The 14,025-nt window shown below is 42.4% G+C and overlaps 1 protein-coding gene across 1 annotated transcript in view; it reads left to right on the forward strand.

Moving 5' to 3' along the window:
- AFG3L2 (AFG3 like matrix AAA peptidase subunit 2) overlaps positions 1-13,847 on the forward strand; it is a 41,188-nt gene extending 27,341 nt beyond the window's left edge. Inside the window, exons 13-17 of the mRNA XM_047826900.1 lie at positions 455-565; positions 3,458-3,573; positions 6,911-7,111; positions 9,567-9,761; positions 13,024-13,847. Coding sequence (XP_047682856.1) covers positions 455-565; positions 3,458-3,573; positions 6,911-7,111; positions 9,567-9,761; positions 13,024-13,266 — 866 coding nt within the window. The 3' untranslated portion in view covers positions 13,267-13,847. The remainder of the gene's footprint in view (positions 1-454; positions 566-3,457; positions 3,574-6,910; positions 7,112-9,566; positions 9,762-13,023) is intronic.
- The last annotated feature ends 178 nt before the right edge of the window (positions 13,848-14,025 follow it).

The following is a 14,025-nucleotide window of genomic DNA, read 5'->3' on the forward strand; positions in this document are numbered from 1 at the left end:
ACACAGAATCCGAAGCAGGCTCCAGGCTCTGAGCTGTCAGCACAGAGCCCAATGCGGGGCTCGAACCCACGGACCGTGAGATCATGACCTGAGCCGAAGTCGGATGCCCAACCGACTGAGCCACCCAGGCGCCCCAATTAATGGGCATTTTTAAAGACTGTCTTAGTTTGTAGTTACATGAGCCATATTGCCTATAAAGGTAAATGGCTGCCTATAATTATCTATTTACTATTACTGATACTTGCATCTCAGTTCAAAGGGCCAGGATTGTACCAGGCTATTACTGACTGCTAGAACAGCTTAGGGTCATCATGAGTCAAACTGAATTATATTACATTAAGCCCTTATTTAGTCTACTGCTGGTTGAGAAACTGACTGGATATGATCATCCGTAATGTGTGACCAATCAGTTCAAGTATATTTGGTGGTAAGCTGTTCTGTATTCATTTTGTAGGGGCTGATGTTGCTAATGTCTGTAATGAAGCGGCTCTGATTGCTGCAAGACACCTTTCGGATTCCATAAATCAGAAACACTTTGAACAAGCAATTGAGCGGGTGATTGGTGGTAAGTAAACTGAATATAACTCAAGTCAAAAGGCCAATAAAATCAGTTTGAGACTATAGGTTTCTCTGTTTTGGCAAGATCTAGAAGCAAAGAAAAGTCTATCCACCCCACCCTGGGGCTCACCATGCACCTGCTGTGTCTCTCGGTACTGTGAACTTCTCCTTCCCCCACCCACCCCATGGTCTGGTGGAGATGGGTGCTGTTGGTTTGGGTGAGTTTGAGACAGCAGCCCAAACTACTCCTCACATGTATTGGCAGCAAGCAGCAAGGTGTCTTCCCCTGAATTATACCGATGTAGTGTTTTGAGAATGTTTTAAAAAACAACCTTCCTGTTTCCAAATATTTTATTGCATAAATGTGCTCTGTGCTAGGTATAGGTGATGGATAAACAGCTGTAGCAGCTGTTTAACCAAGAAATGCTCACCCCACAAGCACAGTAGGGGATGTACACGTTTTCCATGCCTTCTAGGGAGCTTATAGTTTAATATGCATAAAAAGATAATTCCAGAGGGGCAAAGAAGGGAAGGGCACTATGGTCAGGCACAGCTCTGTAGAAGAGGGGGGATTTAAACAGGTTTCAGTAGCGGGTGGGGGGGTAGGTATGGCATCAGAGTGGCAGGAACAGAGAAGGTAGTTTAGAGGTAGGGTTACAGCCTGTGTTTTGGGGAGGGAAAGCAAACTAGTCAGACTCCAGTTCTTTGGGAGGTAAGGCAAAGCTGAAAATATTTAAATCTAGATTTTAGAAAGCCTTAAATGTTGAGTTCAGGGGCTTTTGAAACTGTTGTCCTGTGGCTAGTATTAAACTAATGGATTTTTCCTGAGCTATTGAGTAGGCTTTAAGAAAAAGAATCTGACATTGAAGAAGAGAGCGGTATCTGAAGGCAAGGAACATCGTAGTCATCAATGTGGGGTAGTGTACTTTAGCACAGGTAGTCCCGGCGGTAATAGGCAAAAAAAAAAAGGACAGCCTTACAGGCCATAGGAAAAATGGGGTGCTTCGAGAGGCAGCTGGTTTGGCAGAAGATGGAATGTGCAGAATTTGAGACAAGCCGGGGGGCTGTCCATGTGGAACTCTGCAGCACCACGGTGCCACAAGCTGTGGTTCCCGTGGTGTGGAGGTGGGTGAGAGGGCTTGGGGGGTAGGGGACGCACAGTAAACACTGCCTGTATTTGGTAGCGGAGGCGAGGAAAGTGAGCCAGCGAGGTCAGCAGAGCTTGTATGCCACAGGCCCAGGAGGTGCATCAGCGAGTAAGGCAAGGAATAGATGCCATTAGAGGAGATCCAGGAGGTTGGAAGAGATGGGAGACAAGGGCAAAGACACATTTACAAAGGACTTAAAGGCAGGGTCCAGTGATGTGGGACATTGAGGAGCATGACCTCGGATTTGGCAACAAGACTCTTCTTGGTGTCTCGTGACGTGACAGTTTCAACTGAGTGGATAATACGAAGCCAGATTAATGGAGATTCCTGTGAGGATCTGGAGGCTAGTATAGCAGTGTGTTTAACCTGGGTTAGATGCTAACTAACTAACTAACTAACTAACTAACTAACCAACCAACCAACCATTGAATGAATGGACTACTTATTCTAGAAATTTGTTAATTGAAAAGAAAAAAAAATCTAAGTTGATAGAGTTGTGAGTGGAATTAAAACATTTCACTGTAGAGGCAGGTGAAAGCTGCGTGTCTGTGCCTTTTAGGTGGGGGAACAGTCAGTGCTCAGTGTGAAAGAGGTCAGGGCGGCAAGTCTAGGAGGGGCCCTTGCTCTGAGGTGGACGGACACTTGCCTGTTCACAGCTCAGCCACTGTTAACTGGCCACGAGCAATTGTTCTGCAGTAAGCATACTGGGAAAATGAAAAATTCCAGGGGTAAACTTGGTGAGGTGTGGGATTCATATTTTCTTATACAAGCAAGAACTGCTTATCTCTGGAAGACAGCGGGCTTACCTTCTGTAAATCTCCACCTTTCCAGCTCTGCGGTATGTACTTGTCTTGGGTTGTGTTATTGGGAACAAAGCACTCTCTCTTTTTTTTTAATCCTTCGGACTCCTTAATACGTTATCATTTGAGAAATTCTCTCAGATGCGTTACCTTGAACACAACCAAACTACTTTCGTCATGGTGTAATGATTTGTATGAGTACAAGCTATGTAGTTAGTGTCTATAGTACAGAGATGCAAATGAATTTAGCATCCACCTTGATCCAGGCCAGAGAGGAATTGTACTTGGATTAGGGGTCCCCCGGCTGTGTAGTCAACACATGGGCCCAGCACAAGGGGTCTTCTGGGTCTGTTTTCTCAGGTCTGCCCTGCTGCTCGTTCTTGGAATCCCTAGGGTCAGTTGATTAGTGTGTTGGCTGCTGCAGCATTGGTCTAGCTGACTTGCTGAGTAGGTGTTTCCAGATCTTCATCCGGCTCCCTTTTTCCTCTCCCGTTTGCCTTCCGTCAGGAGCAGACAGCAGGCAGTCTCATCTTTGTTTACCCTGCACTTCATAATTCCAAGTACCTGGACTAAGCAGGGGTCATTCCATGAATGGGCATGGAATTTGTTTTCTGTGCTTTCTATGAATTTTATGTTTTTTGACCTAAACGCTGAATTTTGTCTTGCATTTCTATTTCCCAAAACAAAATAGATGACTCAAAAGCGTGGGAGAGTTCAGAAAAAAGTAGTCCTGGGGGTAGTGAATGCATTTTGCAGGAGTTGGGTGTATTTTGAAGTTGGTCCTTTGCTCTTAGTCTGACCATGGTTGGGAATTTCTGGATTGTCGCAGACAGCTTAGTCTCTAAATCATATTAGAGACTGTGTAGATTGAAGTGTGTGGATCGAAAAACCATCTTTTTATGACAGTGCCACAGAGTCAGTGTTTTTGGTTTTTTGTTATTATTTTGTCAGGCTTAGAGAAAAAAACCCAGGTTCTGCAGCCCGAGGAGAAGAAGACCGTGGCGTACCATGAGGCAGGTCACGCGGTTGCCGGGTGGTATCTGGAACACGCAGACCCACTCTTAAAGGTAAAACAGTTCGTGTCAGACAGATTGTGTGAGCAATTACTTGAGGAGAAAGTTGCACTCCCACAAAGATAAATACATAAAGAAATTTGGCCAAGATGTCTGGTAATGACAGTGGGATGAAGAGGTTAGCAAACCTTCCTGCAAATAAGTTATAAAGTTTGGAAAGAAGACTGCTATTTAAGGGGACTGAAAAGTGTCCAAAGCAGATCAAAGCTGGAGGAGAGTTTACTTTTGAAAAGCAGTAGCTATAGTGGGTTAGAATTGGGAGTTAGTGACTTTCTTGCCTGAGGAATTTTCCGTGGCCACAGTGATGGAAAAGGCTGGCTTTACCGTATTGAGGTGGCAGAGGAGAGAGTTCAGGATTTGAAGACTATTGGAAATTTAACAGGAAAATCCTGAAAGCAAGAAAGTTACAGAGGAATGAGACCCAGGTCTGAGTTGAAACTGCCCAACTCCCTGGCTGACCACTAAACAATGCCTGCATAGGGAGACCCCAGAGAGCCTGGCAAAAAAGAAAGAAACCAAAGAGAAATCTCCTGAAAGATGGGTGTACCAAGTGAGATTGTTAAATTTTTGCTTTTTCAACCAAGTGCGGTCCCCAAACCGGTACAGCATGAACCACAGGAAGCAGCAGTCTGACTTGCGATGTCAGGGGACTACTGGAAATGGAGGGGGATCCCCTGAAGCAAGGTGACCACAGAGGAGATAAAGTGTGCATAAAACATCCTAGATAGGGGCCCCTGACTGGCTCAGTCCGTAGAGCATACCACTCTTGATCTTGGAGTCATGAGTTCAAGTCCCATGTTGGGGGTAGAGTTTACTTAAAAAAATGACAACAACTGGGGCACCTGGGTGGCTCAGTCGGTTAAGCATCCGACTTGGGCTCAGGTCATGATTTCATGGTTCATGAGTTCGAGCCCCGCATCAGGCTCTGTGCTGACAGCTTAGAGCCTGGAGCCTGCTTCAGATTCTGTGTCTCCCTCTCTCTCTGCCCCTCCCTCACTCACACTTTGTCTCTTTCTCTCAAAAAATAAACAACAATAATAAACCATCCTAGATAATCTGCAGAGAAGCCATTAGAACCTAAAAGTGAAGTTAGTAAGGTTATAGAATTCAGGATCAGTATACAAAGATCAATTGTATTTCTGTATTTTAGCAGTGAACAATTGGAAAATGAAATTTTAAAAATTCAATTTAATTTACAGCAGCATCCAGAAACATGAAATATTTAAGGATACATCTATTGAAGTATTTGTAGGATCTGTACATTGAATTAAATAAGACCTAAATAAAAACAGAAATACACTGTGTTCATGAAATACCATGATCACCGTTCTCCCCAAACTCATGTATAGTTTCAGCTCACATCTCTGCCGTAAATATAGCAGACTTTTTTTTAATAGAAATTGATAAGCAGATCTAAAATTTATATGGAAATGTATATCAACTAGAATAAACCAAAACAAGTTTGAAGGGGTTACACTCCCAATTTTAAGACTTTGAATAAAGCTACAGTAATGAAGACTAATATTGCGGAAGGGACTAAACAGTTCACTGGGATGGAATAGATCCATCCCACATAAATAATTGATTTGTTGATTAAATAATCACACATAACTAATTAAATAATTGATTTTCAACAGAAGTGCCAAAGTAATTTAAGGTGAGGAGGATTGTCACACTGGTTCTGGCAACTCAGTGTTCATGTGGGGGAAAAAGCTAATGTTGACCCTTACATCATATGTAAAAAATTAATTTGAAATAGATTGTAAAAACTAAAACAATAAACTTTTAGAGGAAAACATAGGTCAAAAATCTTTGTAACCTTAGGCAGAAGAACTGTCTTAGTATACAAAAAGCATGAACCACAGAAGAAAAGTTATGTGGGATATCATCAAAATTGAGAATGTTTTGTCTTCGAAAGGCACTGTTAAGAAAATGAAAGACAAGTCATGTACTTACAGTACATATATGACAAAGGGCTTGTATTTAGAATATGTAAAAAACTCTTAAAATTCTGTAAGAAAATGAGCAACCCAGTGAAATGATGGGGAAAAGATCTGAGCCTATACTTCACAAAAGAAGGTATACATATAGACATTAAGCACATGCAGATACTCCATTAGTCATCAGGAAAGTGCAAATTAAACCACAATGAAATACCACCATATAACTATCAGAATGGTTAAAGTTACAAAGTCAGTCCTGAGTGTTGGTTGGTTAAGATGTCAGTCTAGCTGGAGTCCTCATCCACTGCTGATGGGAATGTGAAGTGATATATCCCTTTTGAAAAACAATTTGGCAGTTTCTTATAAGGGTAAACAAATTCTTCCATACAACCAAATGATCTCACTCCTATATATAATCACCCAAGAGAAATAAAAACATGTCCACACAAAGACTTTTACTGCTTTATTCATAATAGCAATAAACTGGAGACAACCCTGATGTCCCTCAAGAATGAAATGGATGTTTGGTATGTTTGTACAATGGAATGCTACCCAGCAGTAAAAATGAATGAACTATTAATACACACAGCAGTGTGGGCAAATCTCAGAAACAATAAAAGAAACCAGACACAGTAAAGTACATGCTGTATGATTCCATTTATATACAATTCCAGAAATGGTGACTGATCCATAGGGACTGGAAGCATATCTCCGGCTGCCTGGGGCTGGAGGGGAAGTGTGGGGTAAGACTGACCAGAAGGAATACAAAGGAACTTTGCAGGATGGAGAAAGGATTTGTATCTTTGTTGTGGTAGGAAGTTAGGTTTGTCAAAACTCATTGGACTGTACACTTAAAATGGGTACATTTTACTGAATATAAACTATCCCCAATAAAATTGATTTTTTAAAATTTTAAGGAGTTTACGCAGTGGCAAAAAACACTTAGAGGAGAAAATGAAGCCTGCTGAGCATCTAGGTCTGCCTTCCCCTTTGTCCGGTAAAGGAGGTTGTGGCTGGGGCTCACTCAAGTTGAATGGCGCCTAGGCCATATTTGAGCTGTCAGAAGGAGTCATCACTCATCAGTTGTCCTTTTGTCAAGACTGAATAATTTCAGTTGAGTCTTATAGAAAGACAAGAAATACTGTCTAGAATTCTAAGGTGAAGTTATCCTAAGAAAATATCCTCCCTGAGCGGTCACTTCTGCTAGCTCTCCTCCTGCCAAGGCTGACGGAAATTCCCAGGGGTCATGCTTATTTTTCATCAGTGACCTTATCTACGTATAGATAAACATTGTGGTCAACATTTGGTGGTAGAATCCTCAACATTTTTGGTTTTGTTTTTTGTGTTTTTCTGAGTTGTCGGCATTTTGTATATTTTCTACTTGCCAGGTCTCCATCATCCCACGGGGCAAAGGACTAGGTTATGCTCAGTATTTACCCAAAGAGCAATACTTATACACCAAAGAGCAGCTCTTGGACAGGATGTGCATGACTCTGGGTGGCCGAGTGTCAGAGGAAATCTTCTTTGGAAGAATTACAACTGGTGCTCAAGATGATTTGCGAAAAGTAACTCAGAGTGCATATGCTCAAGTAAGTGTATGAAATGGAGTGTTTCTTTTTTGCTTTCTCACATTTGCACGAGAAATGGATGTTTGTGGTTGGCTCTGAAACAATACTGTTGTGTTTGGCTGAGGCTTTTCAGGCAGGAATTAATTCTTAAATCCATTTTAAAGCAATCAAAACTTTTTCATAAGAAACTCTTTTTTTTTTTTTTTTTTTTTTAATTTTTTTTTCAACGTTTATTTATTTTTGGGACAGAGAGAGACAGAGCATGAACGGGCGAGGGGCAGAGAGAGAGGGAGACACAGAATCGGAAACAGGCTCCAGGCTCTGAGCCATCAGCCCAGAGCCCGACGCGGGGCTCGAACTCACGGACCGCGAGATCGTGACCTGGCTGAAGTCGGACGCTTAACCGACTGCGCCACCCAGGCGCCCCTGTTTTTGTTTTTTTTGGTTTTTGGTAGCACAGTATTTAAAGTTTACAGATTTCTCCCACTATCTGAAAGTAGAGCATTCCTATGAAACCTTTTGGAAGCTGAAATGGCTCAAAGCAAAGAAGCACTTACTATTAATTTATATGGAGCATTTTCTTTTTTTTTTTTTTTTTTTTTTTTTTTTTTTTTTTTTTAAATTTTTTTTCAATGTTTATTTATTTTTGGGACAGAGAGAGACAGCGCATGAACGGGCAAGGGGCAGAGAGAGAGGGAGACACAGAATCGGAAACAGGCTCCAGGCTCTGAGCCATCAGCCCAAAGCCCGACGCGGGGCTCGAACTCACGGACCGCGAGATCGTGACCTGGCTGAAGTCGGACGCTTAACCGACTGCACCACCCAGGCGCCCCTATATGGAGCATTTTCTGAATGTTCCCACACCCAAAAAATAACCGCTGGGAGGCTATTAGAGCTCAGGACATGTCTTGCTAAGGGAGCCTGGCTGTGCCACTCCCTGTTTGCAGCACACCTAAGGTGTAACAGCTTGCTGCAAAACAAATGCTGAATGCTCTTTTCACTTCTTTTCATAAAAGTGAAAGAAAGTCCTCTTCCAATTTCTTTGGGTTGGTGAAAGCAGGTACTGCCGTAGGGTCTTTTGTGAAAGCAAGTGGCACAACGCGAACTTTGGAAAGGCAGGAGATATCTATGGTACTAAGAGTGTGCGAAGTACGTATGCATAGTTTAAAGTTCCATTTATAAGCCTGTGTGATCCCATGGCACAACACTGCCTGTACCCTGGGCTGTCCCTAAGAGCGTCCCTTCGCAGTCCCCTCCCTTCCTGTGGGACCATCCACTCTCCTGGCTTGTTATCATCCTACCCAAATTTTCTTTATCCCTGTGTGTACATCCCCAAAGTTTTGCTGTCTTGGAACTTGATATAAATGACTTTCTTTGGGAACTCCTGTTACCCGTATGTCAGTCTGTCTGGTCTGTCACTTTCTCAGGTCTTTTTTAATGACGGTTTTGTTTTTGTTTTGTTTTGTTTTTTTTAATAGTTGTCCTCTTTACCTTCTGTTTCTCAGGACATTATTGTGGTTGTTTGCTCTTGCGTTCTTTGTGCCTTAATGTTCATTTTTAAAATAGTGTTTTCTTTCATATGTAACTTTTTTCTGTGTTTTAGCACCTCATCTAAGTGTTTTTGATTCTGATTTATGTTACTCTTTCATGTTTTATGTTATTTTCCTTATTTCTTTCACGCTTTCTTAAGTGGTAGGTTACAGTTTTCATCTTTTTATGGGTGTCTTCTCATCTTGCTGTCGTTATGTATGGAGATGTTATTCTGCTCCTTTTTTCTTGTGACAACTTCTTAGACATTTTTCTGTTGCCCATTTTATATGAAATTTGCTTTCTTGACTTCTTAAGAGGGAGAAGCTAGCTTTTCTAGTTTTATAGCTTTAGAATTCCCTTTTCTATTGTTTCATGAAGGTTTTAAGAACATGGCATCCTGCTTTCTGAGTTCTCTTGGCTCTGTTCCTGCTCCCTACTTTCATCTTGGCTTTCTCTTTTCTAGTGCATTTGGATTTTACTTCCAGAAACTTCTTAACATGGGGCTTTTTAGTTTTGGGGGGTCCAGACTGGACCCCAGGGCTTCAGGGAACAGGAAAAAGCAAACTCCCTTCCAGGATCACTTGTTCTCAGGTTGGCACACTTCCCTTTACAGGAAGAGCCTGGAGGGCTTGGGTTTTATCCTCTTGGGTCTGTCAGAGGCTGGCTTCTCTTGCAGTATCTTGCAGGTCTCGTAGATGTTGTCTGTGGGCTTCTTGTCTTGCGTCTCTAGTTGAAGACTTGAAAATACTATCCGTCACTACCACTGTCTACACAGAACACCCTTGTCCACTCAGCCAATCCAGGGATGCCCTGTAGATTTTGCCAGGTTAAAGAGTAGTGAAGTGAAATGTGCGGAGTTAACGCCATTGTAAAGACTTACTGCCATTTTATAAATCAGCCTGTCCACAAACTGGACGCCCACCACTAATCACGTATTCTTTTTCAGATTGTTCAGTTTGGCATGAACGAAAAGGTCGGGCAAATCTCCTTTGACCTCCCACGTCAGGGTGATATGGTTTTAGAGAAACCTTATAGTGAAGCTACCGCAAGACTGATAGATGATGAAGTGCGAATACTTATTAACGATGCTTATAAAAGAACAGTGGCTCTTCTCACGGAAAAGAAAGCTGATGTGGAGAAGGTAGGTGCTAATCGTATGAATAATTCACTACATGATTTTGAAGGAAAAAAAGATTAAAGTGATGGCTTGACTATTTGGGTTGGTTTATAGACATTAGCGTTTCCTGGAACTGGCTAACTCTTGGTTCCTTTCTTTATTCTGACTTTGCTTCTGCTCTGTCTCTGTGAGGAGGTGGGAATGCAGTAGTGAGCAAAAGTAGAACACAGTCCCAGCCCCTGTGGCTTTTTAGGAACATGAGTGCAGGATTAATCACGACTGTTCATAACCACAAAATACACAACTGAATCAGCCCTCCTCCCTACCGTGTGTTTTACCCGTACTCCTCAGAAAGGAACTCAGCAGATAGATGGGAATTTACCACTGATTTTCACCCCTGGAATAAACAGGTAGTGATGAAAGGGCAAACAAAAGCTAGCCCAACTAGATAAGTAGGAGTCGGCACATGCAGATTACCTTTGGCTTAATTATGAGCTTTGTGAATAAACGTGCTTTGTATTTTCTGTTGTACGTCATATGATAGCACCTACCAAAGGGAGGGATTCTTCCCAAATTCAGTGGATTTCTCGCATCCAGTAAACCCTTAATTATTCAGAATCCATGCAACCAAAGTTAAAATTTTTCGTTCTTTGAACTTTCCACACTCCTGAAGCACAAATGAGAAAGCCTTTTATGAGGAGTTGACACAGGTAAAGAATATTCCAGCATTGCTATTCCATCAGTAGGTCTTCACAGAGAGTCCTCCTGTGAACCTGCCCCATGCTAGCCAATCCAGAAGCACCTGTGATGTCTTTTTACAAAAGTGCTCAGTGCAGGTGGAGAGAGCTGGCACCCTGGGACACTGGAAGGCATAGCCAGGAGCTCTGAGAAAGGAAGATCAGAGTGGTCAGCAAAGGCTTCTTGTAGAAGATAGAACAAGATTTTACCTAGAAGTCAAGCTACAGTGAACCAGGAGAGGAGGGGAGCAGAGAGAAGGACACGGCCACATGGAGGCCTGGTGAGCAGGAAGTGTGTGTGGAGCAGGGCAGGATTGAGCAGATATTTGGGGGGAGGGGGCTGCAGTTGCCCAGGTTCTCATAAACTAGCTAGAAAGTTTAGAAACAGTTTTAGAAATAAGAGTGACCTTCAAAATGATCTCATCCAACCCCTTTGTTTTATACTAGGGAGTCCTTAAAGAGTCTTGAGTGAAAGTGATGAAGGTCATCATTTGAAGGAGAGTATGGCAGCAGTGTGCCAGTCCAGGGTGGTGGGAGAGACCAGCTCAGAGGCTGCTGTGGGTCTCTTCTATATTCCTGGCATGGTACTGGGAGTAGCAGCAGAAGTAAGGCACAGACAGATCTGAAAAACTGAGATTTATTGGTCAAATGTACAGAATGAACAAGAAGAAAGCCCTTGAGATGACTCCTAGTGGCAAACACAGAGGACAGGGTCAGTCTTGACACCCAAGAGACGCGGGCAATGGGCATTTGCAGATGAGACCTGGATAGGAGGTCCAGGCTGGAGATGGGATCTCTTGGTGGTGCCCCCAATAGGCAGTTGTGGGAAAGAAGGACCTGAGCTGTGAAAGACAGTGGAGGAGCTCACTGAAGACCGCTGGCTGCAGGACACTGTGTACAGGGATTCGAGGGGAGGATCCCAACACACACACCGTAGATCCAGGGAGTTTCAGTGGGTCCAGTTATCCTTTTGCGTGTATAATGCACGTACTGACAGTGGTAACAAAGACTTGTTTGGGAAGGGGAGATTCATTCAACAGAGTGAGGATCTCGAAACACTGCAGAGTTCTGAAGTACCTTCCAGCCCGTTTGAGAAAATTAGATCTGCTAAGAGTGATGTTTGAGCCAGCCGGGAGAAAGGGAGCCATCAAGAGGAGAGGTGGCTGGAGGCTTTGCTGCTCAGACTAGTGCCCTCCACATTCTGGGCCTCCCTGTACTCCTTTGATAGGATAATCCGTGGGCGCTGAGCTTTAGGAGAATAAGAGTAACCAGCTAGCATTCACTCATCGTCTTATGTGCACCAGGTACTGGCTAAGGTGCATGAACTTCTCTCTAAAATCCTCATTGTCATCCCATTTTACAGAAGAAACTAGTACATGGAGATGTTAAGTAACATTATTTCAACTTAAGTGGGTTACCCACAACTGTGTAAATAGGCAAATTGAGAAATAATGGTGATCTAAGAAGAAAACTTTGTTTTTAAGAGTTTTTATCTCTTAGAAACAAAAATATATACAGATAAAACGACAGCTGGGATTTTCTTCAGAATAATTTGGGGAGTAGATGAAACAAAAATGGCCCTAAATTGATTAACTGTTGATAGCGGCTCCATGGGGATACGTTATCCATTTACAACTTTTGTGAATATTTGCAGTATTCCATAATAAAGTTTTTGAAAATTGAAAAAACAATAAAATTGCTTTATCTTTTAACACATAGTATCTTTTAAACACATAGCATTTAGTGTAAGGTACGGAGAAGTTAAATTTCTAAATAGGGAGTTACCTCAGGAACTAAATATATTCTATAGGTCAGTTTATATTTTAACCCGTTTCACTGTCTTTGTAATGGTCAGATGCTCTAATAGAACCACTCTGCCCTGCTCCCCTGATACCATCCTCGCTCCCCCGCATACACATAGCTGCTCAGGTGGCTCTTTCTTGGTGGCCTGTTACAAGGGGTACTGTCAAGTTTGTAGTTCGAGCATACAAATGACTGGAACTTCAAGGTACATGTTTTTATATAAACCTTCCTGGCTTCCTTTTGTATCTCTACTCTTGTCTTTATTTTTTCTGACTAACTTTTAAAATTTCCTGCTTACCTATTTCTGCCCTTTCCTCCAACTCGCCCTCCCAGCCACTAGTGTATCCTTCCAGAACTTCTTTACGTATACATATAAGCACAGAAAAAGATAAATATCTTTCTCCTTTTAAAAGCAATGTAGCATACCATACAAAGGTGTGCATCTACCTTTTCTCCCTGAATATGTCTTCCCATGATGTATGTAGAACAGAGAGATTCTTCCTTATAGGTACATAATTGTTCATTGTGTGAATGTATCACAATGTATTTAGCTGCTCCCTTACTGGTGAGCAATTGTTTTTCCAATATTTTGTATATTTTACTCTAAAATCATGGGACCTTATGTATCTCTTTTTCAGTGGTCTTAAATCCTATTTTGGAATGGGGCTAGCTATAAATAAAAATGATTAGCTTTGAAAAGACTTATACTGAGTAATTGTGTTTAACGGGAATTGTTTGTATTTCAGGTTGCTCTTCTATTATTAGAAAAAGAAGTATTAGATAAGAATGACATGGTTGAACTTTTGGGCCCCAGACCATTTGCAGAAAAATCTACCTATGAAGAATTTGTGGAAGGCACTGGAAGCTTGGATGAGGACACTTCGCTTCCAGAGGGCCTTAAAGACTGGAACAAAGAACGGGAAAAGGAGAAAGAGGAGCCCCGGGATGAGAAAATCGCCAACCAGATCCGAGGAGGGAGGCCATTTTAGCTTGTTGTCTTATGGTCGATTCTGGCTTTCTCAGAGAAATAAGGACACTGCTAGGCTGATCAGAACCATCTGCTGACCCGGTTGAAATGGTGGGAAGAGGAGTCCTTAGTCCTCAGCCTCTGAAGTCCTAGCCAGGGTGGCAGGGTGACTTTCTGAAGGCCCAGAATGTGTCCGCGAGCCTGTCAGGCCCTCAACAGTGGCTGGGAGCGTGGAGACAGCACCCTGGCGCTGCTCCCTCCCCCCTTGGGTGGTGCCAGCCGCTGTGTTGGGGATCCACCATCGTGGAGTCTTGCCAGTGTGGGAGAGGGTGTATTTTTCTCTTGCCGTCACCCACTCTTCATTCCTGTTTCCCTTCAGTTTCCCTCTGTGGATGAGCTGTGAAATTACATTGGAGTCCTGATAAGAATATTTTAATTTGACTTAATACTTTAAAGATTGAATGCAGATCTCACGTTGCTGTTTTAATGGAATGGTTTTCTACAGAGAGCTGTAACATATCTACAAATATGAATGTATTATGTAAATATGGCTTCTTTACATCAAAAATAAAGCATACTGTACTTTTTTTCTTCGGAACTCAACAGAGGGTCACTGTTTTGTGCTCGAGATGTTTTCTTTTAGAAAACATAATGGAAAGGAATTAAGTGTTCTAACTTTGGAGAGAGAAATCCTCCAGAACCTCAGTCCTGGTTCTTAACCAGCTCCCACAAGAGGCCTGGCAACTTCTAGATTTGTACATTCTGAAATGATGAACTCTGG

The sequence above is a fragment of the Prionailurus viverrinus genome, chromosome D3, assembly GCF_022837055.1.
Source record: "Prionailurus viverrinus isolate Anna chromosome D3, UM_Priviv_1.0, whole genome shotgun sequence".
NCBI classification, from domain to species: domain Eukaryota; kingdom Metazoa; phylum Chordata; class Mammalia; order Carnivora; family Felidae; genus Prionailurus; species Prionailurus viverrinus.